General features: G+C 57.3%; 1 protein-coding gene across 1 annotated transcript in view; it reads left to right on the forward strand.

Annotated features, from left to right (window-relative positions):
• The first annotated feature begins 3,984 nt into the window (after nt 1-3,984).
• Nucleotides 3,985-25,859, forward strand: part of LOC119955905 (rab GDP dissociation inhibitor alpha) — a 28,925-nt gene continuing 7,050 nt past the window's right edge. The window contains exons 1-8 of the mRNA XM_038782563.1: nt 3,985-4,266; nt 7,036-7,135; nt 9,688-9,822; nt 11,403-11,601; nt 13,477-13,608; nt 20,997-21,096; nt 23,413-23,584; nt 24,698-24,842. Of these exons, the coding sequence (XP_038638491.1) occupies nt 3,985-4,266; nt 7,036-7,135; nt 9,688-9,822; nt 11,403-11,601; nt 13,477-13,608; nt 20,997-21,096; nt 23,413-23,584; nt 24,698-24,842 (1,265 nt within the window). The remainder of the gene's footprint in view (nt 4,267-7,035; nt 7,136-9,687; nt 9,823-11,402; nt 11,602-13,476; nt 13,609-20,996; nt 21,097-23,412; nt 23,585-24,697; nt 24,843-25,859) is intronic.

Below are 25,859 nucleotides of genomic sequence, written 5' to 3' on the forward strand. Positions count from 1 at the left end.
TGTCCGGGGAAGATTTACTAGAACAACGGGGTGTTTGGTGGAAATGTTCCCTAGCTGGATTGCTACGGGTGCTGTAATGTGTCCCTGCTGCGAGTGTCCTGTGAACCCGCTAAGTGTGATGGTGGAGGTGGTCGGCCACGTGTCTGCTTGTGCCGTGGTGGTGGAGTTAATTGTGGTGCGGGAGCCTCCTGTGTCCCAAAGTAACTCTATGGGCTTCCCTCTTAACTTTGCCGTGACTACCGGTCTTCCTGATGGATCCCATAGTGTGTCACAGACCCAAGTGGGGGAGCCCGAACACCGTCAGTCCGTTCCATCCACATTGGTCTGTCCTGACTGTATCCCTATACTATGGATCGGTTTTGTTTTATTCCTGTTCAGAGTGCCTGTCTGCTGGCCTCTCTGTGATCTCTGGGGTCCATTACATTCCTTAGCCCAATGTCCTAAATGGCCACAGTTGTAGCATTCCTGCGACTTCTGTGGAGGGCTGCTCTTTCCTTCATTCACCCACGCGGGTTTTTGGTGCTCTCTCACTGCCTGTATGTCTGCTGCAGCCTGAGCCTCTTCTGGGGATTTCACTTTACCTCTGCCCTGAACTGATTGCTCCCAAGCGCGGGACAATCTTTTCAGGACCCACTTCTCATTATGGGCTTCCTCTGAGGGGTCATAGCTGTTGCGAGCGCTCTGTCCTGCTTCTGTTGCATGAGAAATTATGGTGCGCGTCCATTTAACCATATTTTCACGGTTCAAATGGGCTCTATTTAAATCGCCAAATACTGCGTTAAAATGGATCCACAGCCTTCCGGCGAATGCTGTGGGGTGCTCGGATTTCTTCTGCCGGCACTTATTAAGTCCTTCTACGGGGTCACCTCGATTATACCCTATGGCATCTAAAATGGAGGTGTGCATTTCCTCTAGGGTGCCTCCGCCAACATTCTGTGGGTCGGGGAGGGCTGCTACAACCGATTGGTCCAAACTCAGAACTGTGAGTTTAACCTGCTCTCTCTCGTCCAGGCCGTACATGGTTGCCTGTTGCTTTACCTTTGCGAAAAACTGGTGGGGGTCTGCGGTGGGGAGAAACGGAGTGATCTTCTCACACGCGTCCCTTAGTTGGGTTACAGTTAAGGGGGTGGTGTAAGTTATATCGGGTGCGCCTTCTATGATCGCTTTTCTCTGGGTGGTGACTGGATTCATTGGAACGGTAACGAGCTGATCTGTGGGGGGTTGGGGTGCTTGCCTTTTCTGCTGCGCTGCTGGCGCACATGTTCCCTGAACATAACGCTGCGCTGTCTCACTTAACTCTTTCCAGTCTGGGGCATTCTCCTCATCTAACTGCGTTCCAAAGGTGCTTTGAAACCCATTTTGCACCGAAAGCAGCGATTGCAGCTCTGCAATCTGCTTCCTGCATTTCGCGTGGTCTACAGTACTCTGTCTTTGTTCTGTGGTGGCAGCATGGAGTGCTCTCAAAGCTGCTTTAAGGTCAGAGCATTGCCTCTGCAAAGCCTCTACCTGCTTCTCTGATTCTTCTCTTATCAGGACGGCACGTTGCACGTCCTGATAGACCTTTTCGTACTGGGTCTGGGAACTGCTGAGATGGGCTAGACAAGACTGATGTGCCCTCTTGGCATCATCCACCTCTCAAACTTTCTCTGCCAACTTCCCTCTTAGATCCATGTTTTCCTTTTCGATGTCCCTGACATCCACTTTACTCATTCTATTTCTTTCTTCTAATTCTGCCCGGAGCGTCTGAACGACCTCCTCTGTGCCTCGCAATTGTGCCAAACAGGACACAATCGCCATCGGCTTACGTGCTTTACTCATATTTTTCTTGTGAATTTGAGAGAGGTTCTCCCACCAAGTATGTCCTATACTTCCGGGACCTGTCTCCTCATTCAAACAAAACTCTTTCCAAAGGGGCCATCCCTTTCCTTGCAGATACTTGCGGAGTTCCAGCTCCCACATGGGACACTGACCTACTCGGCAACTGCTGGTCGCTGCGACCACAAACCGTTCTGGGTTCATGAGGCGTTCCATTGCCTGCATGGCCATTTTTCTGACTCACTTTAAATTTGGAACAGGGGGTGTTGAGGTTATGTCTCACGAAACGGGTAAGGCTTACGCTATGTTCCGTTCACAAAACTACCGAAAGTTTGTCGCAACAAAAATGCTTTCAGGTTTTCCTTACAACCCTGTTAGTACGCATGCACTAAACACACTTCCGAATTATGTTTATTCCTTTGAACACCTTGAATATTTGTGATTTCTTTCCTTTTTCTTTACCAGATTTCTAATTCAAATTTCAGGGTCCTCGACGGAGTCGTGTCCCGTCAGGAAGTCGCCACTAAATGTTGCACGTTTTGCTATGGGTGTAAAACGCGTTTATTGGAGTGTATTAACTTGCCTCCGTTAAAGGCCGTGTGCTTAACACTACTAGGCTCTGTGTATGTATTTTTCAGCTCAGGAGTCGCCAGATGCCGTATAGACACCTCACAAATATTCCAAGGTCAGGTTCAAAGTAATAAAACGATACACCGATTAGTAAGTTCCAAACGATCAATATTTATTATACAATTATAATAAATACGCATGCACACACTAAGGGACTAAGCTATGACTAAACTAAGCAATCAGAATACTTAACTAAACAGGAACAGGCAAGGTCAGGGAGCGAGGCCTTCGTCCCGGTCTTGGTCTGCAACCTTCAGAAAGCGTGCTGGTCACTGGGGGTCTAGCGGGCTTGGTTCGCGTAGCGAGCGTCGTATTGGCACTTACGGTTCGGCGGCTGGTGCTCAACGGCTGGAGTCAGGATACAATTCGAAGTTCTTGGTCAAAGCCGGAGCACGAAACAACAGACCGGACCATGTGTGGGGGTCTACTTTTATAGGGGTCCCCAATGTCCTTGCCTTTTCCTGGGCGGGCTTTACCTTCAGGTATCGATTGGATCGCTTCCAATCGATATCTTTTGAATTCCTCCAATGTGAGGGTCTCTCTTGATGGTGGGGGCAGTTTCTATAGTGGATACTTCTGGTGCCGCTCTGTCTGGACATCCACTCAAGTATCTTATTCAAACCCAAATGTTGCCATTGTGTGTGCCTAGATCTGGACTGCCTCATTAGTATGTAAAACGTTCTGCCATTATCACCTTTGGTTTGGGATCTTCCACCTGGCCAGAAACTGGTTTTGCTGCTTGCAAAATGCTAATGAGTGTTTGCAGGCTGCTGCCTTGGCTAAACTGTTTTTCCCTGCAGTCTTAGCGATTCTCCATTTTGTTTAGTTCAGTGTCCATTTTGGGTGGCTACAGTGGCTACACTTCACAGCACCAGGGTCCCAGGTTCGATTCCCGGCTTGGGTCACTGTCTGTGCGGAGTCTGCACGTTCTCCCCTTATCTGCGTGGGTTTCCTCCGGGTGCTCCGGTTTCCTCCCACAAGTTCTGAAAGACGTGCTGTTCGGTGAATTGGACATTCTGAATTCTCCCTCTGTGTACCCGAACAGGCACCGGAATGTGGCGACTAGGGGGTTTTCACAGTAACTTCATTGCAGTGTTAATGTAAGTCTACTTGTGACACTAATAAAGATTATTATTATTAATAAAACTCCTGCCTCCCTGGTCATTGATCTCACCACCAAGGGGAAGAGTTTGTTCCTGTCGACTCTGTCTATGCCCCACATAAATTTATACATTAATTACGCTACCCTCCCCCCCCGCCTTCAGTCTCCTCTGCTCCCAGGAAAACAACCCCGGTCTATCCAATCTCTCCTTGTAACTAAATTTCTCCAGCTCAGTCAACATCCTGGTAAGGGTGTGTGGACAGTCTGGGTCATGTTGACATTGAAAAGGAGGAAGTATTTGGGTCTTTTAAAAAGATATTCAGGTAGATATTCTCCTGGGCCGAATGGGATTTACCCCAGAGTACTGAGGGAAGCAAGGGAGGAAATCGGCGGGGGCTTTGACTGACATCTTTGTATGGCGGCTTCCGGGGGCGACCATGGTGCGAGTGGTCTCCTGCCGCCTCGCCCCGTCTCCTGCACCCTCACCCCGTCTCCTGCACCCTCACCCCCCCCTCCCCCCAATCCCCCCTTGCTGTCTCACTGAGCCGTGGTTTTTCCCGCCCTGTGTAGCTGTCGCCTTGCTCCATGTCTGCCCTGCTTGTGTTTTTCAGGAATGTATTCTGTCTGGAATCCTGTCTGTCAATGGGAAGAAGGTTCTCCACATGGATCGGAACCCGTACTATGGGGGTGAGAGTTCGTCCATTACACCCCTGGAGGAGGTAAGAGACCGGCTGCCGAGGATCGACCGCTCGTTCCCGCTCTCTCCGCAGCAGTCTACGTACCCCCCACCCCCATCCAGCGCTCTCTCGTGCTCGCTCGCTCTCGTGCTCGCTCTCTATCTCGCTCGTTCTCTCGCTCGCTCTCGTGCTCGCTCTCTCTCGCTCGTTCTCTCGCTCGCTCTCGTGCTCGCTCTCTCTCTCGCTCGTTCTCTCGCTCGCTCTCGTGCTCGCTCTCTCTCTCGTTCTCTCGCTCGCTCTCGTGCTCGCTCTCTCTCGCTCGTTCTCTCGCTCGCTCTCGTGCTCGCTCTCTCTCTCGCTCGTTCTCTCTCTTGCTCGCTCTCTCTCGCGCGCTCTCTTGTGCGCTCTCTGTCGCGCGCCCTCTCTCGCGCTCTGTATCTCTTTCTTTCTCCCATCTGCCTCGCCCCTTTCTTTCTGCCTCTGTCTCTCTCTCTCTCGCGTCTCGTGCACTTGATCCTTTGTGTAGCCCCATCATTCCACTCACGCTGCCCCTCCCACGCGCAAGCTATGCCTCTCTCTCGCTCTCGCTCGCTCTCTCTATTATGGGCCAGGGCTTAGAAACTCCAAAGTGTATTATGGAGTTCACCTGACCTGCAACCTTTATGTTGAATGTGGCTAGGATGAGGACAAGGGCCTTCACTGCTGATATGATTGAACAGACTTCCTCGACACTTTAATCAAAACCAGGTTTATTCTACAAACAGCAAGAATTGTTATCAATTACAAATGTAAAGACACCACACAGCTACAGTAATCTATGTAAAACACTTCTTTATTTAAATATTTTTTATTCTCCTTTGTCACATTTTCTCCCAAATTTACACCCAACAATAAACACTAATCAGTAATAAATATGTCAATCCCCATATCAATAACAACGATCCCATCCTCCTACCAAACCCCAAACATTAGCCCGCATGTTCACGCAAACAAATGACAAAGGAATTTGGGATCACCCATAGTCGCCATTAACACACAACCCACCTTCCCAACACGCACCACCCCCCCCCCCCCCCCCAGTCCTCCCACCCACCCCTCCAACACACACCACCCCCCTCCCCCCAGTCCTCCCACCCACCCCTCCAACACACACCACCCCCCTCCCCCCAGTCCTCCCACCCACTCCTCCAACACACACCGCCCCCCCCCCCAATCCTCCTAATGTTAGATGTTATCCAGTTCTTGAAAGTGCATAATGAATAATGCCATGAATTGTCGAACCCCTCCATCCTTCCCCTCAGTTCAAATTTGACCTTTTTTCAAGCGTTAAGAATTCCAACAGGTCCCCCCGTCACGCACAGGTTGGAGAGGCTGCTCTCCATCCCAGCAGGATCCGCCTTCAGGCGATCAACGAGGCGAAGGCTACAACATCAGCCTCCGCACCCGTTTCCAACCCCGGCTGGTCCGACACCCCGAATTAGGCCTCCCGGGGGCCCGGATCCAGTTTCCAGTGCACCACTTTAGAGATTACCCTAAAAATCTCCTTCCAGCTTTGGACAGGAACAAAACATATGAACGTGGTTTGTGGTGCACACCCCCCCCCCCCCCCCCCCCCCCCGGGCAACATTCACACACATCTTCCACCCCCTTAAGAGCCGGGTCATCCTCGCCCTTGTAAGGTGCGCTCTATACACCACCTTCAGCTGTATCAGCCCCAACCTCACATACAAGGTGGAGGCATTCACCCTCCGGAGCACCTCCCACCTGAACCCCTCCATCTATGTGTAACACTTAATGAATTCCCCCTTAACTGTTCCAATTCAATAACAAAACCCAATGAATCAAACACCCCTATTCGAGGGTGTGGCCCAGCACGAATGGGGCTGGGCCTTTCCCGAAGATTCTGAATCAGTCTCAACCAGCAGATTCAAACTCCGCCCGTGAAGCAAACTATATCTTTTTAAGTTATTAAAGCTGGTCGCCACATCTCGTTTACTTTTGGAACAGTTTTTAAAATGAAAATATAGAAAGACAGGGGAAAAACACTTCTTTAAACTCGAGTCCACAGCAGTCAAACCGAAACTGAAAGCAAAACCCCTCACAGAGCCACAGCCCAGCTCCACCCACAAAATGACATCACTGAAGCCATGTGATAAGACAAAAACCTTTCTTAAAGGGACACTCCCAAGATAATCTGAATCATAGAATTTATAGTGCAGAAGGAGGCCATTCAGCCCATCGAGTCTGCACCGGTCCTTGGAAAGAGCACCCTACCTAAGCCTCTACTTCCACCCTATCCGGGTAACCACCTAACCCGCACATCTTTGGACTGTGGGAGGAAACCTGAGCATCCGGAGGAAACCCACGCAGACACTGGGAGAACGTGCAAACTCCGCACAGACAGTGACCCAAGCCGGGAATCTCTCTCGCTCTCTCTTTCTCTCTCTCTCTCTCTCTCTCTCTCTCTCTCTCACACACACTCGCGTTGGCTCCTCCCAGAGTTGGGGAATCATAGTCAGGCATGAAGACATGTCGATTTTATTGGAGGGGGGTGGGGGAGAATTGTGTAAGAGGGTCTGGTTTAGCACTGGGCTAAATCGCTGGCTTTTAAGGCAGGCCAGCAGCGCGGTCCTATTCCCTTACCAGACTCCCCGAACAGGCGCTGGAATGTGGCGACTAGGGGCTTTTCACAGTAACTTCATTTGAAATCTACTTGTGACAATAAGCGATTTTCATTTCATTTCATTATTCTGCGCTGTCGGCCATCTTGGAGCTTGCCTGAAATTTCCATCTGTTCATGACTCCCCTCAGCTTTACAAGAGATTTGGAATTTCCGACGCTCCTCCTCAATCCATGGCCAGAGGAAGGGATTGGAATGTCGACTTGATCCCCAAATTCCTGATGGCCAATGGTAAGTCGAAAGAGGCAGGACTTGTTTTGTTCCCTCTACTGTCTGTCGCAGAAGGTAGGAACAGGAGGGGGTCCATTCAGCCCCTCTCGAGCCTGTTACACAGGAACAGGATGAGGCCCATTCAGCCCCTCTCGAGCCTGTTACACAGGAACAGGAGGAGGCCCATTCAGCCCCTCCCGAGCCTGTTACACAGGAACAGGAGGAGGCCCATTCAGCCCCTCTCGAGCCTGTTACACAGGAACAGGAGGAGGCCCATTCAGCCCCTCTCGAGCCTGTTACACAGGAACAGGAGGAGGCCCATTCAGCCCCTCTCGAGCCTGTTACACAGGAACAGGAGGAAGCCCATTCAGCTCCTCTCGAGCCTGTTACACAGGAACAGAAAGAGGCCCATTTAGCCCCCCTCGAGCCTGCTACACAGGAGAAGGCCCATTAAGCCCCCCTCTCCCCAACTAGCGAGAAATAGTTCCTCTCGACTTGATCCGAATATGACAAAAACATCCATCAAATCACCCCCGAATCTTCTCAATTCCTGGGAATACAAACCCGAGTTTTGTGTTTAATCTTCTCTTCATCATTTAACACTTTGAATAAAGTTCCACTTACTAAACGATGGCGGATCGGCCTAGAGGGAGTGCTGCACTGTCGGAGGGTCAGTGCTGAGGGAGCGCTGCACTGTCGCAGGCTCAGGGCTGAGGGAGCGCCGCACTGTCGCAGGGTCAGTGCTGAGGGAGTGCCGCACTGTCGGAGGGTCAGTGCTGAGGGAGCGCCGCACGGTCAGAGGGTCAGTGCTGAGGGAGCGCCACACTGTCGGAGGGTCAGTGCTGAGGGAATGCCGCACTGTCGGAGGGTCAGTGCTGAGGGAGCGCCACACTATCGGAGGGTCAGTGCCGAGGGAGCGCCACACTATCGGAGGGTCAGTGCTGAGGGAGCGCCACACTGTCGCAGGGTCAGTGCTGAGGGAGCGCCACACTGTCGCAGGGTCAGTGCTGAGGGAGCGCCGCACTGTCGCAGGGTCAGTGCTGAGGGAGCGCCGCACTGTCGGAGGGTCAGTGCTGAGGGAGCGCCACACTGTCGCAGGGTCAGTGCTGAGGGAGCGCCGCACTGTCGCAGGGTCAGTGCTGAGCTAGCGCCACACATTCGGGGGAGGGGGGGCGGTGAGCGCCGCACTGTCGGGGTATGGGTGGTGAGAGCTGTAGGCTGGGTCGTTAAGTATGTTCAAGGCCGAGAGAGACAGATTTCTAATCCGTGAGGGAGTTGAGGGTTTCAGGGATGAGGCAGGAAAGTGGAGTTGAGAGTTGTCACATCAGATCAGCCAGGATCTCATTGAATGGGGGGAGCAGACTCGATGGGCCGAATGGCCGACTTCTGGTCATACGTCTTATGGCCTTGTCAGTAAATCAGCTAATCTGGGTCAATTGTTCTATTTGTTCACGGCAATGGAGGCCTCACTGGCCAGGACCAGCATTTATTGCCCATCCCTAATTGCCCCTTGAGAAGGTGGTAGACCCTGGTGTGTTGTAGGTACACCCACAGTGCTGTTAGGGAGGGAGTTCCTGGATTCTGACCCAGCGACAGTGATAGAACGGGCGATATATTTCCAAGTGGGGATGATGTGTGTGTGTGTGTGTGTGAGTGTGTGGGGCGGGGGGCTCGGATGGGGAACTTACAGGCGGTGGGTGTTCCCCATGGCGTCTGCTGCCCTCGTCCTTCTAGGGGGTAGAGGTGGTGGGTTTGGGCGGCGCTGTCGAGGGAGCCTTGGCGAGTGGCTGCCGTGCCATCTTGTAGACGGTACACACGGCTGCCGCTGTGCGTCGGTGGGTGGAGGGAGTGGGTGTTGAAGGTGGGGGTTAGCGTGTCGATCGAGCGGGGGTGGGGGGGAGGGGGGCTGCTTTGTCCTGGATGGTGTCGAGCTTCTCGAGTGTTGTCGGAGCCGCGCTCATCCAGGCGAGTGGGAGAGTCCATCACACTCCTGACTTGTGTCCTTGTAGATGGTGGACAGGCTTTGGGGGGGAGTCAGGAGGTGAGTTACTCTCCGCAGGATTCCCAGCCTCTGACCTGCTCTGGTAGCCACAGTATTTATACGGCTGGGTCCAGTTCAGTTTCTGATCAATGGTAACCCCCAGGATGTTGATTGTGGGGGGAATTCTGTGACGGATTCCATTGACGTTATCTCTGAGTGGGATCTTTCTGTGTTTAGATGAGGCAGCGTTGCGATTGGCGGGTGAGGCAGCGTTGCGATTGGCGGGTGAGGCAGCGTTGCGATTGGCGGGTGAGGCAGCGTTGCGATTGGCGGGTGAGGCAGCGTTGCGATTGGCGGGTGAGGCAGCGTTGCGATTGGCGGGTGAGGCAGCGTTGCGATTGGCGGGTGAGGCAGCGTTGCGATTGGCGGGTGAGGCAGCGTTGCGATTGGCGGCTGAGGCAGCGTTGCGATTGGCGGCTGAGGCAGCGTTGCGATTGGCGGCTGAGGCAGCGTTGCGGCGATTGGCGCGTGTGTGGGGGTGGGGAAGACTCTCCATGAATACGTGACCTGATTGGTTGGTTTCTCTCTGTAGGTCAGCTGGTGAAGATGTTGCTGTACACCGAGGTGACCCGGTACCTGGACTTCAAAGTTGTGGAGGGGAGTTTTGTTTACAAAGGCGGAAAGATTTACAAAGTTCCCTCCACGGAGACCGAGGCCTTGGGGTCAAGTGAGTGTGTCGAACGTTCGCTCGCGTGCGGCAGCCGTATGGGTCACGTCATCTCCTGCGTGCCAGGGGGAGGGCAGGCTGACGCTGGGGGGGGGCAGGCTGGCACTGGGGAAACTCCGCTGGGGGGGGCAGGCTGGCGCTGGGTAAACCACGGTGAGAGGGGCCAGGCTAGCGCTGGGGAAACGGCGCTGGGGGAGGGGGGCAGGCTGGCGCTGGGGGGGGCAGGCTGGCGCTGGGGGGGGCAGGCTGGCGCTGGGGAGGGGGCAGGCTGGCGCTGGGGGAGGGGGGCAGGCTGGCGCTGGGGAAACTGCGGTGAGGGGGGGCAGGCTGGCGCTGGGGGAGGGGGGCAGGCTGGCACTGGGGAAACTGCGGTGAGGGGGGAGGGGCTGGCGCTGGGGGAGGGGGGCAGGCTGGCACTGGGGAAACTGCGGTGGGGGGCCAGGCTGGCGCTGGGGGAGGGGGCAGGCTGGCACTGGGGAAACTGCGGTGGGGGGGCAGGCTGGCGCTGGGGGAGGGGGCAGGCTGGCACTGGGGAAACTGCGGTGAGGGGGGGCAGGCTGGCGCTGGGGGGGCAGGCTGGCACTGGGGGGCAGGCTGGCGCTGGGGGGGCAGGTAGGCATTGGGGAAACTGCGGTGAGGGGGGGCAGGCTGGCGCTGGGGGGGCAGGCTGGTGCTGGGGGGGCAGGCTGGCGCTGGGGGGGGCAGGCTGGCGCTGGGGGGGCAGGCTGGCGCTGGGGGGGCAGGCTGGCGCTGGGGGGCAGGCTGGCGCTGGGGGGCAGGCTGGCGCTGGGGGAGCAGGCTGGCGCTGGGGGGCAGGCTGGCGCTTGGGGGGCAGGCTGGCGCTGGGGGGCAGGCTGGCGCTGGGGGGCAGGCTGGCGCTGGGGGGGCAGGCTGGCGCTGGGGGGGCTGGCGCTGGAGGGGCAGGCTGGCGCTGGGGGGGGGTTGCAGGCCTCCCATCGTTAACACCGTGAACTGCGTTTGAAGAAAAACTCAATCGGGGAGGGGGAGGGACGGTGTGGGGGAAAAGGGAGGGGATTTGGGAGGAGGGCAGGGCGAGTGATAGGGATGGTGGGTGAGGCCGCGGAAGGCGGGGGGGAGGCGGCAGAGGGAGCGTGGCGGGAGGGAAGCAGGTAGGGTGAGGGAGGCAGGGGAAGGAGGGCAAAGGGCCAGGTGGGAGGGCGGGCGGGCCAGCCAGGAAGTGTGAGCGAGTGAGAGAATTTTGTTGGGTTGTTTGTTTTCGTGTGGAATATGCCCAGTGTTTGCTCCCGTCTCATGGTCAGGGAGTCGCCTGAACACAAGAGGGCTTGGGTTTTGTTTGTTTAATTTAGAGTACCCAATTTATTTATTTTTTCCGATACGGGGCAATTTAGCATGGCCAATCCACCTAACCAGCACATCTTTTGGGTTGTGACACGGGGAGAATGTGCAAACCCCACACGGACAGTGACCCAGAGCCGGGAATTGAACCTGGGTCCTCAGCGCTGTAGTGCCAGTGCTAACCACTGCGCCGCCGTGCTGGCCTTGGGACTCGGGATTTTTCTCTCTGAATATTGAACATTATTTTCCCGTCCTATCCTCAGACCTGATGGGGATGTTCGAGAAACGTCGTTTCCGAAAATTCCTCGTCTTTGTGGCCAGCTTCGACGAGAACGACCCCAAGACCTTCCAGGGTGTGGATCCTGTCACCACGACGATGAGGATGGTCTACAAGACCTTTGACCTGGGCCAGGATGTGATCGACTTCACAGGCCACGCCTTGGCCCTCTACAGAACTGACGAGTAGGTTTACTGTTGGCTGCGCTGTAACAAGTCCACGAAGGGGCCAATCAGAGTGTTCAAACATTTCCTCGGCAAAGCGGAGCTAAAGATACGTTGCAGTTCAATAGAACTCTGCTCAGACCCCTGCCTGGAGTAACTGCATTCAGCTCTGGGCCCAGGGTCAGGGAGAGACTAATTGCTCAGGCGGGTTTTACTGCGTTCGATTCTGGGCCCAGGGTCACTGAGAGACTAATTGCTCAGGCGGGTATTACTGCGTTCGATTCTGGGCCCAGGGTCACTGAGAGACTAATTGCTCAGGCGGGTATTACTGCGTTCGATTCTGGGCCCAGGGTCACTGAGAGATTAATTGCTCAGGCGGGTATTACAACGTTCAGTTCTGGGTCCAGGATCACAGAGACTAATTGCTCAGGCGGGTATTACTGCGTTCGATTCTGGGCCCAGGGTCACTGAGAGACTAATTGCTCAGTCGGGTATTACTGTGTTCAGCTCTGGGCCCAGGGTCACTGAGAGATTAATTGCTCAGGCGGGTATTACTGTGTTCAGTTCTGGGCCCAGGGTCACTGAGAGACTAATTGCTCAGGCGGGTATTACAACGTTCAGTTCTGGGCCCAGGGTCACAGAGATTAATTGCTCTGGCGGGTATTACTGCGTTCAGTTCTGGGCCCAGGGTCACTGAGAGATTAATTGCTCAGGCGGGTATTACTGTGTTCTGCTCTGGGCCCAGGGTCACAGAGATTAATTGCTCAGGCGGGTATTACTGCGTTCAGTTCTGGGCCCAGGGTCACTGAAAGATTAATTGCTCAGGCGGGTATTACAATGTTCAGCTCTGGGCCCAGGGTCACTGAGAGATTAATTGCTCAGGTGGGTATTACTGCGTTAAGTTCTGGGCCCAGGGTCACTGTGAGACTAATTGCTCAGGCGGGTATTACTGTGTTCAGCTCTGGGCCCAGGGTCAGGGAGAGATTAATTGCTCAGGCGGGTATTACTGCGTTCAGTTCTGGGCCCAGGGTCACTGTGAGACTAATTGCTCAGGCGGGTATTACTGTGTTCAGCTCTGGGCCCAGGGTCAGGGAGAGATTAATTGCTCAGGCGGGTATTACTGAGTTCAGCTCTGGGCCCAGGGTCACTGACAGATTAATTGTGTGGACAGGAAACTAAGTTTAGTTCTGGGCCCTGCGCCTCAGGAAGGAGATATGGGCCAAGGAGTGGGTGTTAGGTTCTTCCTGCTCTCCCCCTTTTGCGATGTAGTGGGTAGGGGAGTGATGCTGAATGGCTTCCTCCTGTTCCTATGTAACAGGCTGGAGAGGGGCTGAATGGGCCTCCTCCTGTTCCTATGTAACAGGCTGGAGAGGGGCTGAATGGGCCTCCTCCTGTTCCTATGTAACAGGCTGGAGAGGGGCTGAATGGGCCTCCTCCTGTTCTTGTTTAACAGGCTGGAGAGGGGCTGAATGGGCCTCCTCCTGTTCTTGTTTAACAGGCTCGAGAGGGGCTGAATGGGCCTCCTCCTGTTCTTGTTTAACAGGCTCGAGAGGGGCTGAATGTGCCTCCTCCTGTTCTTGTTTAACAGGCTCGAGAGGGGCTGAATGTGCCTCCTCCTGCTCCTGTGTAACAGGCTGGAGAGGGGCTGAATGGGCCTCCTCCTGTTTCTGTGTAACAGGCTCGAGAGGGGCTGAATGGGCCTCCTCCTGTTCCTGGGTAACAGGCGCGAGAGGGGCTGAATGGGCCTCCTCCTGTTCCTGTGTAACAGGCTGGAGAGCGGGGATCGTGGAGAGGTGGAGGTAAGCGTGACACAGATGGAGACAATTCAACCCCTCAGCTTGTATCACATTTGTTTTGGACCTTTTCACAGCTCCATTCCTCCTCTGTGCCCGACAGATATCTGGACCAGCCCTGCCTGGAAACCATCAGTCGCATCAAGCTGTACAGCGAATCGCTAGCACGCTACGGGAAGAGCCCATACCTGTACCCACTCTACGGACTGGGGGAGCTCCCTCAAGGCTTTGCCAGGTAAAGGAATCTGTGGCTTGGATGTCGGGCAGTGGTGAGGTTTTGGGGGGGGGGTAGCTTCGCTTCAAGGGTGTCAATGATCCCAAACTCCACAGTCCTCAAAGCCCATCCTTCTCATCCTTGTTTTCAAATCCCTCCATGGCCTCTTCAACCCCTCCCTATCTCTGTAACCTCCACCAACCCCTACAACCCTCCCTATCTCTGTAACCTCCTCCAGCCCTACAACCCTCCCTATCTCTGTAACCTCCACCAACCCCTACAACCCTCCCTATCTCTGTAACCTCCTCCAGTTCCTACCACCCTCCCTATCTCTGTAACCTCCTATAGCCCCTACAACCCTCCCTATCTCTGTAACCTCCTCCAGCCCCTACAACCCTTCCTATCCCTGTAACCTCCTCCAGCCCCTACAACCCTCCCTATCCCTGTAACCTCCTCCAGCCCCTACAACCTCCCTATCTCTGTAACCTCCTCCAGCCCCTACAACCCTCCCTATCTCTGTAACCTCCTCCAGCCCTACACCCTCCCTATCTCTGTAACCTCCTCCAGCCCCTATACCCGTCCCTATCTCTGTAACCTCCTCCAGCCCCTACAACCCTCCCTATCTCTGTAACCTCCTCCAGCCCCTACACCCTCCCTATCTCTGTAACCTCCTCCAGCCCCTATACCCGTCCCTATCTCTGTAACCTCCTCCAGCCCCTATACCCGTCCCTATCTCTGTAACCTCCTCCAGCCCCTATACCCCTCCCTATCTCTGTAACCTACAATCCTCCGAAATCTGTGCTCCTGCAATTCCAGCTATCAAGCATCCCCGATTCCAATCACTTCACCATTTGGAGGCCGTGCGTTCAGCTGCCTGGCTGCTCTCTCTCCCTGTCTGCCCCTGGCCGCGCTCTCCCTGTCTGCCCCTGGCCGCTCTCTCTCTCTGTGTCTGCCCCTCGCCGCTCTCTCTCTGTCTGCCCCTGGCCGCTCTCTCTCTCTGTGTCTGCCCCTCTCCGCTCTCTCTCTCTGTGTCTGCCCCTCGCCGCTCTCTCTCTGTGTCTGCCCCTCGCCGCTCTCTGTGTCTGCCCCTGGCCGCTCTCTCTGTGTCTGCCCCTGGCCGCTCTCTCTGTGTCTGCCCCTGGCCGCTCTCTCTGTGTCTGCCCCTGGCCGCTCTCTCTGTGTCTGCCCCTGGCCGCTCTCTCTGTGTCTGCCCCTGGCCTCTCTCCCTGTGTCTGCCCCTGGCCGCTCTCTCCCTGTGTCTGCCCCTGGCTGCTCTCTGTGTCTGCCCCTGGCCGCTCTCTCTGTGTCTGCCCCTGGCCGCTCTCTCTGTGTCTGCCCCTGGCCGCTCTCTCTGTGTCTGCCCCTGGCCGCTCTCTCTGTGTCTGCCCCTGGCCGCTCTCTCTGTGTCTGCCCCTGGCCGCTCTCTCTGTGTCTGCCCCTCGCCGCTCTCCCTGTGTCTGCCCCTCCCCGCTCTCTCTGTGTCTGCCCCTGGCCGCTCTCTCTGTGTCTGCCCCTGGCCGCTCTCTCTGTGTCTGCCCCTGGCCGCTCTCTCTGTGTCTGCCTCTCGCCGCTCTCTCTGTGTCTGCCCCTGGCCTCTCTCCCTGTGTCTGCCCCTGGCCGCTCTCTCCCTGTGTCTGCCCCTGGCTGCTCTCTGTGTCTGCCCCTGGCCGCTCTCTCTGTGTCTGCCCCTGGCCGCTCTCTCTGTGTCTGCCCCTGGCCGCTCTCTCTGTGTCTGCCCCTGGCCGCTCTCTCTGTGTCTGCCCCTGGCCGCTCTCTCTGTGTCTGCCCCTGGCCGCTCTCTCTGTGTCTGCCTCTCGCCGCTCTCTCTGTGTCTGCCCCTGGCCGCTCTCTCTGTGTCTGCCCCTGGCCGCTCTCTCTGTGTCTGCCCCTGGCCGCTCTCTCTGTGTCTGCCCCTGGCCGCTCTCTGTGTGTCTGCCCCTGGCCGCTCTCTCTGTGTCTGCCCCTGGCCGCTCTCTCCCTGTGTCTGCCCCTCGCCGCTCTCTGTGTCTGCCCCTCGCCGCTCTCTCTCTGTGTCTGCCCCTGGCCGCTCTCTCTGTGTCTGCCCCTGGCCGCTCTCTCTGTGTCTGCCCCTGGCTGCTCTCTCTGTCTGCCCCTCGCCGCTCTCTCTGTGTCTGCCCCTGGCCGCTCTCTCTGTGTCTGCCCCTGGCCGCTCTCTCTGTGTCTGCCCCTGGCCGCTCTCTCTGTGTCTGCCCCTGGCCGCTCTCTCTGTGTCTGCCCCTCGCCGCTCTCTCTCTGTGTCTGCCCCTCGCCGCTCTCTCTCTCTGTCTGCCCCTCGCCGCTCTCTCTGGTGTCTGCCCCTCGCCGCTCTCTCTCTGTGTCTGCCCCTCGCCGCTCTCTCTCTGTGTCTGCCCCTGGCCACTCTCTCTGTGTCTGCCCCTCGCCGCTCTCTCTCTCTGTCTGCCCCTCGTCGCTCTCTCTGGTGTCTGCCCCTGGCCGCTCTCTCTGTGTCTGCCCCTGGCCGCTCTCTCTCTGTGTCTGCCCCTGGCCGCTCTCTCTCTGTGTCTGCCCCTGGCCGCTCTCTCTCTGTGTCTGCCCCTGGCCGCTCTCTCTCTGTGTCTGCCCCTGGCCGCTCTCTCTGTGTCTGCCCCTGGCCGCTCTCTCTCTGTGTCTGCCCCTGGCCGCTCTCTCTCTGTGTCTGCCCCTGGCCGCTCTCTCTCGGTGTCTGCCCCTGGCCGCTCTCTCTCTGTGTCTGCCCCTGGCCGCTCTCTCTCTGTGTCTGCCCCTGGCCGCTCTCTCTGTGTCTGCCCCTGGCCGCTCTCTCTGTGTCTGCCCCTCGCCGCTCTCTCTCTGTGTCTGCCCCTCACCGCTCTCTCTGTGTCTGCCCCTGGCTGCTCTCTCTCTGTGTCTGCCCCTCGCCGCTCTCTCTGTGTCTGCCCCTGGCTGCTCTCTCTCTGTGTCTGCCCCTCGCCGCTCTCTCTCTGTGTCTGCCCCTCGCCACTCTCTCTCTGTGTCTGCCCCTCACCGCTCTCTCTGTGTCTGCCCCTGGCCGCTCTCTCTGTGTCTGCCCCTGGCCACTCTCTCTCTGTGTCTGCCCCTGGCCGCTCTCTCTGTGTCTGCCCCTCGCCGCTCTCCCTGTGTCTGCCCCTGGCCGCTCTCTCTGTGTCTGCCCCTGGCAGCTCTCTCTGTGTCTGCCCCTGGCAGCTCTCTCTGTGTCTGCCCCTGGCCGCTCTCTCTGTGTCTGCCCCTGGCCGCTCTCTCTGTGTCTGCCCCTGGCCGCTTTCTCTGTGTCTGCCCCTCCCCGCTCTCTCTGTGTCTGCCCCTGGCCGCTTTCTCTGTGTCTGCCCCTCGCCGCTCTCTCTGTGTCTGCCCCTGGCCACTCTCTCTCTCTGTGTCTGCCCCTGGCCGCTCTCTCTCTGTGTCTGCCCCTCGCCGCTCTCTCTGTGTCTGCCCCTGGCCGCTCTCTCTGTGTCTGCCCCTCGCCGCTCTCTCTGTGTCTGCCCCTCGCCGCTCTCTGTGTCTGCCCCTCGCCGCTCTCTCTCTCTGTGTCTGCCCCTGGCCGCTCTCTCCCTGTCTGCCCCTGGCCGCTCTCTCTGTGTCTGCCCCTGGCCGCTCTCTCTGTGTCTGCCCCTGGCCGCTCTCTCCCTGTCTGCCCCTGGCCGCTCTCTCTGTGTCTGCCCCTGGCCGCTCTCTCTGTGTCTGCCCCTGGCCGCTCTCTCCCTGTCTGCCCCCGGCCGCTCTCTCTGTGTCTGCCCCTGGCCGCTCTCCCTGTCTGCCCCTGGCCGCTCTCTCTCTCTGTGTCTGCCCCTGGCCGCTCTCTCTGTGTCTGCCCCTGGCCGCTCTCTCTCTCTGTGTCTGCCCCTGGCCGCTCTCTCTGTGTCTGCCCCTGGCCGCTCTCTCCCTGTCTGCCCCCGGCCGCTCTCTCTGTGTCTGCCCCTGGCCGCTCTCTCTGTGTCTGCCCCTCGCCGCTCTCTGTCTGCCCCTCGCCGCTCTCTCTCTGTGTCTGCCCCTCGCCGCTCTCTCTGTGTCTGCCCCTGGCCGCTCTCTCTGTGTCTGCCCCTGGCCGCTCTCTCTCTGTGTCTGCCCCTGGCCGCTCTCTCTCTGTGTCTGCCCCTGGCCGCTCTCTCTCTGTGTCTGCCCCTCGCCGCTCTCTGTGTCTGCCCCTGGCCGCTCTCTCTGTGTCTGCCCCTCGCCGCTCTCTCTGTGTCTGCCCCTCGCCGCTCTGTGTCTGCCCCTGGCTGCTCTCTCTATGTCTGCCCCTCGCCGCTCTCTCTCTGTGTGTCTGCCCCTGGCCGCTCTCTCTCTCTGTGTCTGCCCCGGCCGCTCTCTCTGTGTCTGCCCCTGGCCGCTCTCTCTGTGTCTGCCCCTGGCCGCTCTCTGTGTGTCTGCCCCTCGCCGCTCTCTCTCTGTGTGTCTGCCCCTCGCCGCTCTCTCTGTGTCTGCCCCTCGCCGCTCTCTCTGTGTCTGCCCCTGACCGCTCTCTCTGTGTCTGCCCCTCGCCGCTCTGTGTGTGTCTCTCTCTCTCGCCGCTCTCTCTGTGTCTGCCCCTCGCCGCTCTCTCTCTGTGTCTTCCCCTGGCCGCTCTCTCTGTGTCTGCCCCTGGCCGCTCTCTCTGTGTCTGCCCCTCGCCGCTCTCTCTGTGTCTGCCCCTCGCCGCTCTCTCTGTGTCTGCCCCTGGCCGCTCTCTCTGTGTCTGCCCCTGGCCGCTCTCTCTGTGTCTGCCCCTGGCCGCTCCTCTCTGTGTCTGCCCCTGGCCGCTCTCTCTGTGTCTGCCCCTGGCCGCTTTCTGTGTGTCTGCCCCTGGCCGCTCTCTCTGTGTCTGCCCCTGGCCGCTCTCTCTGTGTCTGCCTCTCGCCGCTCTCTCTGTGTCTGCCCCTCACCGCTCTCTCTGTGTCTGCCCCTGGCCGCTCTCTCTGTGTCTGCCCCTGGCCGCTCTCTCTGTGTCTGCCCCTGGCCGCTCTCTCTGTGTCTGCCCCTGGCCGCTCTCTCTGTGTCTGCCCCTCGCCGCTCTCTCTGTGTCTGCCCCTGGCCGCTCTCTGTGTCTGCCCCTGGCCGCTCTCTCTGTGTCTGCCCCTGGCCGCTCTCTCTGTGTCTGCCCCTCGCCGCTCTCTCTGTGTCTGCCCCTCGCCGCTCTCTCTCTGTGTCTGCCTCTGGCCGCTCTCTCTGTGTCTGACCCTTGCCGCTCTCTCTGTGTCTGACCCTTGCCGCTCTCTCTGTGTCTGCCCCTGGCCGCTCTCTCTGTGTCTGCCCCTGGCCGCGCTCTCTCTGTCTGCCCCGGCCGCTCTCCCTGTGTCTGCCCCTGGCCGCTCTCTCTGTGTCTCTCTCTCTCGCCGCTCTCTCTCTGTGTCTGCCCCTCGCCGCTCTCTCTGTGTCTGCCCCTCGCCGCCCTCTCTGTGTCTGCCCCTCGCCGCTCTCTCTGTGTCTGCCCCTCGCCGCTCTCTGTGTGTGTCTCTCTCTCTCGCCGCTCTCTCTGTGTCTGCCCCTGGCCGCTCTCTCTGTGTGTGTCTCTCTCTCTCTCGCCGCTCTCTGTGTGTCTCTCTCTCTCGCCGCTCTCTCTGTGTGTGTCTCTCTCTCTCGCCGCTCTCTCTGTGTGTGTCTCTCTTGCTGCTCTCTCTGTGTGTGTGTCTCTCTCTCTCGCCGCTGTCTCTGTGTGTGTATCTCTCTCTCTCTCTCGCCGAGGTCCCAGATTCGAATCCCGGCTCTGGGTCACTGTCCGTGTGGAGTTTGCACATTCCTCTCCGTGTTATCATAGAATTTACAGTGCAGAAGGAGGCCATTCGGCCCATCGAGTCTGCACCGTCTCCTGGATAGAGCACCCTACCGAAGCTTAACACCTCCACCCTATCCCCATAACCCAGTAACCCCACCCAACACTAAGGCCAATTTTGGACACTAAGGGCAATTTATCATGGCCAATCCACCTAACCTGCACATCTTTGGACTGTGGGAGGAAACCCACGCCCACGCACACACGGGGAGGATGTGCAGAGTCCGCACAGACAGTGACCCAAGCCGGAATCGAACCTGGGACCCTGGAGCTGTGAAGCAATTGTGCTATCCACAATACTACCTTTATGAGAGGGAAATGGTGTTGGACAGACCCGTTTTCTTTTTTGGGGATGTTACTGGCAGAATAGATAAGGGAGGACCAGGGGATGTGCTGTATTTAGATTTTCGGAAAGGTCCCACACAAGAGGTGAGCAAACAAAATGGAATGGCGTGGGATTGGGGGGGGGGGGGGGGGGGGGGGGAGATAATATTCTGTCATGGATTAAGGATTGGCCAACAATTAGAAAACGGAGATTAGGAATAAAAGGATCATTCAGCTGGTTGGCAGGCCATGATTCGTCAGCGCAAGGTGCAGCTATTCATTCACAATCTGTATCAATGAAATGAAAAATGAAAATCGCTTATTGTCACGAGTAGGCTTCATTGAAGTTACTGTGAAAAGCCCCTCGTCGCCACATTCCGGCGCCTGTCCGGGGAGGCTGGTACGGGATGTGCAGGTTTGGTGGATTGGCCATGCTAAATTGCCCCTTGGGGTGGGGTTGCAGTAATAGGGCGGGGGATTGGGCCCGGGTAGGGTGGTCTTTCGAAGGGTCGGTACAGACTTGATGGGTCGAGTGGCCTCCTTCGACACTATAGGAATTCCACTGTTCTATATGGATGCTCTTGACGCAAAGCGAGGTAGGAATGGGAGTCGTGAGGAGGACTTAAAGAGTCTTTGAAGGGGATTGAGTCAGGCTGAGTGGGCAAGAACATGGCAGGTGCAATATAAAGTGGAAAAAAACATGGAGTTGTCCACTCTGGTCGTAAAAACGGAGAGGCGGAGTACTTCTTAAACGGGGCAAGATTTAGAAGCGGGATGTCCATAAGTCACTGACATGAGTCACTCATGGCGCGGGGTGGGCGATGGACACAGTTTCAGAATAAGGGGCAAGGCCACTGAGGAGTGAGATGGGGAGGAAGGCTGTCGCTCAGAGGGTGGCGAATATTAGGAATCCTCTACCTCGAGAGGCACGTGAGGCAAGGTTTCGTGATGTGCGAGGCAGTTGTTTTTACGCAGAGGGTGGTGAGTGCCTGGAATGCGTTGCCAGGGGAGGTTGTGGAAGCTAGGGTGGGTATAGAGGGATACGGCACTGGGAAGTGCTGAGGGTTTTGGCCAAGGTTGGTATCCTGTCCGGTACAGGCTCGGAGGGCCGAAGGGCCTTTTCCTGTGCTGTATTGTCCTAATCAGTTGATCTCTGAGGGGCTAGCACAGGCCCCGATGGGGCGAATGAGCTCTGACCTGGGGGTGTCGGTTGGATTGCATTGAGGGTGGGCACTGACGTCCCACCACTCCGTACGGCGCTGGTTCCTCCTGATGTGATACACAGTTGATTTCCTCGCTTAGCTCCTAACGCTCTTTGTGTCTCTCTCTCTCTCTATTTGCCTCTGTCTCTGTCTCACAGGCTCAGTGCGATATACGGAGGTACGTACATGCTGAATAAACCGGTGGACGAACTGGTTTTTGAGAACGGACGAGTGGTTGGCGTGAGGTCCGAGGGAGAGGTAAAGGAAATAAACGCCTTCAATCGCTCGTGGGGCGCTTGGACTCTTGGTCTTTGCACCTAAAGCCCCCCCCCCCCCCCCCCCCCCAGATGACGCTGGCGTCTGCTCCCCTTGTCATTGAGGTGTCTTCAGCCGCTCTTTAGCTGCAAGATCAGAGCAGCCAGTTATTGAACGATGGGAAGTCCCGACTCGTGGCTGGATCTGCAGAATTATTTAGAACCCCGATGTGAGGGGCGGTTGTGCTTCCCCTGCTGTCTTTGTCAACGGGTCTGGTTTCTCTCTGGGGCTGAAGGTCATGGGTTCCAGCCCCCCCGCTCCACAGACACGAGTCCCCCAATCCAGGCCCAATCGCTCCCCAGGCCGGTATGGGCACCCTGTCGGAGGGTCAGTGCTGAGGAGGCACCGCACTGTCGGAGGGTCAGTGCTGAGGGAGCGCCGCACTGTCGCAGGGTCAGTGTTGAGGGAGCGCCGCACTGTCGGTGGGTCAGTGCTGAGGGAACGCCGCACTGTCGGAGGGTCAGTGCTGAGGGAGGGCCGCACTGTCGCAGGGTCAGTGTTGAGGGAGCGCCGCACTGTCGGTGGGTCAGTGCTGAGGGAACGCCGCACTGTCGGAGGGTCAGTGCTGAGGGAGCGCCGCACTGTCGGAGGGTCAGTGCTGAGGGAGCGCCGCACTGTCGGAGGGTCAATGCTGAGGGAGCTCCGCACTGTTGGAGGGTCAATGCTGAGGGAGTGCCGCACTGTCGGAGGGTCAGTGCTGAGGGAGCGTCGCCCTGTCGGAGGGTCAGTGCTGAGCGAGTGCTGCCCTGTTGGAGGGTCAGTGCTGAGGGAGCGCCGCCCTGTCGGACGGTCAGCGCTGAGGAAGCTCCGCACGGTTGTAGGGTCAGCGCTGAGGAAGTGTCGCCCTGTTGGTGGGTCAGTACTGAGGGAGCGCCGCACTGTCGGAGGGTCAGTACTGAGGGAACGCCACACTGTTGGAGGGTCAGTGCTGAGGGAGTGCCGCACTGTGGGAGGGTCAGTGCTGAGGGAGCGCCGCATTGTCGGAGGGTCGGCACTGAGGGAGCGCCGCACTGTCGGAGGGTCAGTGCTGAGGGAGTGCCGCACTGTCGGAGGGTCAGCGCTGAGGGAGCGCCGCACTGTCGGAGGCTCAGTGCTGAGGGAGTGCCGCACTGTCGGAGGTTCAGCCCTGAGGTAGCGCCGCACTGTCGGAGGGTCAGTGCTGAGGGAGTGCCGCCCTGTCGGAGGGTCAGTACTGAGGTAGCGCCGCACTGTCGGAGGGTCAGCGCTGAGGGAACGCCTGGGATAGGTGAGAACTCGGGAGAGATTTGACCAAGATGTCATGGAACACAGGGCAAAGTGTTCATGGTATTGTTAAAGATCGCAGAAGGTGCCAATAGCGACAGTAGAATGTGCTGACAGCAGAACGAGGGTCCGGGACCTCGGAGAGCAAAACTCAAAAATATCACATTCTTATCATTTTGAGTTCCCAAATATTCCTTCCCCGAATGTGTGTGTCACTGGCTATGCCGGGGGTTTGATGCCCACCCCTGACTGTCCGCTGGCTGAGAAAGCCTTGGCAAGCTGCCTTCCAGGCTGGGGAGGTTGGTCTGGGAGAGGAGGCTGCGGTTGGATCACCATTGTCCAGGGTTCGGAGGGTTCCTTGTGAAGGCTAACGGTAGTTCTCCGGTACTTTTAGATGCCAGCAGCAGGTGAGTCTGTGTCCAGGAGCACGGGGAACTGGCCACGTTGGCTTTGCCAAGCTGCGGAGCGAGGCACCTCAACCCCACTCCCTCCACCCACCGGCACACAGCGGCAGCCGTGTGTACCGTCTACAAGATGCACTGCAGCCACTCGCCAAGTTTCCATCGACAGCACCGCCCAAACCCCCAGGATGAGGGCAGCAGACACCATGGGGACCACCCATCGCCTGCAAGTTCCAACCAAACACTTTGTAGCTAATGAAATACTCCACTTTGTAATCCAAAGAAAGATCCATCATCCCAAACTTTTATGATGCTTTAATTGCACCTCTGGCTCCAAAAAACGTATTTGCCTTTTAAATCGGGATTCTTTTTTATAACACCTGACTGCAGCAGTCTCGCACACTAACCCAGGACTTTATCTGAAATTGCTGCATTCATCACACCTCCCCCCTTATAAACACACTAACCCAGGACTTTATCTGAAATTGCTGCATTCATCACACCTCCCCCCTTATAAACACACTAACCCAGGACTTTATCTGAAATTGCTGCATTCATCACATGATGCGTTTAAAATGGTGTGGTGTTTTCTTTTAAATCCGCTTCCCGCCAACAGGTCGCCCGTTGCAAGCAGCTGATCTGTGACCCCAGCTACGTGGCGGAGCGCGTGCAGAAGGCCGGCCAGGTTATCAGGGTCATCTGCATCCTAAGCCATCCTATCAGGCATACCAACGATGCCAACTCCTGTCAGATCATCATCCCTCAGAACCAAGTCAACAGAAAATCAGGTGAGAGGGGAGGTGAAGGGGAGGGGGGGTCCGCCTTCGGCGTCACGGGCACGTGACCGAGGCCTGGAGGGACAGCGGGCAGTCTGGGCCAAGACAGCTGAGTGGGTGGCGGGGTGAGGGGATCGCGCAGATCAACATCCAACCGGTGCCATGGCATCTCGGGGAGTGGGGGCCCCTGGTCACGTTTTGAGGCGAGGGTGGAGGGGGAGAAACTGCAGTCCCATTGATCCGGGGGAAGGACCTGTTTGCGGCTCAGTGAGATTAGCGGGTTTGCCCTTGGTCAGGATGCTGTAGCTTCGAGCACCCCCCCCCCCCCCCCCCACACAGTACAGACTTGAATGCAGGAAGTTGAGATGGGGTCAGTGCTGAGGGAGCGCAGCACTGTCGGGGGGGGGGGTCGGTGCTGAGGGAGCGCTGTCCTGTCCGGGGGGGGGGGGTCAGTGCTGAGGGAGCGCTGTCCTGTCCGGGGGGGGGGGGGGGGGGGGTCGGGTCGGTGCTGAGGGAGCGCTGCCCTGTCGGAGGGTCAGTGCTGAGGGAACGCCGTCCTGTCGTGGGGGGTCGGTGCTGAGGGAGCGCCGCACTGTCGAAGGGTCAGTGCTGAGGGAGCGCCGCACTGTTGGAGGGTCAGTGCTGAGGGAGCGCCGCACTGTTGGAGGGTCAGTGCTGAGGGAGCGCCGCACTGTTGGAGGGTCAGTGCTGAGGGAGCACCACACTGTCAGAGGGAGCTCATTTTTAAAGATTGTTTGAAAGGGGGAGAGGAGGAGCGGCGTAGGGACGGAATTCTAGACTTTCTCATCGACCAATGGCGGATTGAGGTGAATCGTGTCGATGTATTCGAGAGGAGAGGCTGGATAAATACACAAGGGAGAAATTAATATAGATTTGTGAGGTAGAGATGAAGGAGGAGGTGTGGGGCAGGATCACCAGCACAGAATAGAGGGGCCGAATGGCCTGGTTGTGGGTTGTAAATGTTTTGCGATGGGATGGAGGAGGAAACTTGTCTTGGGCAGACCTCGGGGGTCCGGGCCTCCCAATGAGGGACGCGGGGGCTTTACCTTCTAACTGAGGCCCATCTAACAAAGTGTTTTGTTCCCTTCCTGCCCCCCCCTCCAGATATTTATGTCTGCTTGATCTCGTACGCACACAACGTCGCTGCCCAGGGCAAGTATATCGCCATCGTCAGCACCACAGTGGAGACTGCGGAGCCCGAGAGAGAGATCGAGCCGGCCTTGGAGCTTCTCGAACCCGTGGACCAGAAGTAAGTGGACCGCGGGGTCTTTGCACCGGATGCCGGGCTCAGTGAGGGGTCTGAGATGTCGCGGTTCGGGGGAACGCTGACCCACAAATCTTGCTTCGCTTTCATTCCCGGATGTGGACGCGGCGTCTTTTGTTTCTCCCCGACCTGCCCAGTTGCCCCCTTCAGACCCTGGTGGTGAGCAGCCATTATGAGCGCGGCTGCAGGGCCATTCCACGGGGCAGTTTGATGTCACGTCTGTCTTTTGTTGACGGTGGGTTTATTCACGGAATGCAACAATGCGTCTGTCTGGTTCCTGTCAACCAAACCTGGTGTCCCAGCAGTCTCTCTTTGTAAGTGCTCTAGGTACTTCCAGTACGACGCCCTGGGCTAGTGTGCGGTCTATTCCCGTCTCACAGGCCCCAGGGTCCCAACATAGGTGAATTAACCAATAATTCATGTGGTTTCCTGAGATCTTTATTCCTAGACTGCTCCAATGACATTGAGGCACCGGATTTGTATGTAAAACATTAAAAAACTTTATTTATAACGAGTAGAGATTAGCATGTAATGGACATAATAGAACAATGGTCTACTAATCTAACCGTTCCCCAAACCCCGTCCCACCATCCACCCAGACATATACAAGACGGACACACTGTGTGTGGCTAGAAAAGGTTAAAGAATAACGGGGATTGAAACGGCTGAGATGAATCGTTGCTGCTGAGGTGGTAGTCTTTGTAGTTGGCAATCTTGGTTTGGATCGTCTAAATTTGTCTCTAATTAGATCGCTCAGGCTGTAATGCTTCCTCTGGGATTTGAACCCACTGACTTGGGCTTGCGCAGAGAAGGTTCCCCACAGATCTGTGCAATTCCAGCTGGAAGATATTCGGTTGCAAGCCCTCCGCTGAGAGAGATCAGCTTTAACTTTGAGTGGGACTTCTGCAGGCTGGCTGGAAGCCACTTAAATCGGCAGGCAGAGAGGTGATAGAGTCCAGGCCTGCTGTGTGCTGCCTTCTAGGTCGAAGCAAAGACTGAAAG

Source organism: Scyliorhinus canicula, chromosome 21, assembly GCF_902713615.1.
Source record: "Scyliorhinus canicula chromosome 21, sScyCan1.1, whole genome shotgun sequence".
Lineage (NCBI taxonomy): Eukaryota > Metazoa > Chordata > Chondrichthyes > Carcharhiniformes > Scyliorhinidae > Scyliorhinus > Scyliorhinus canicula.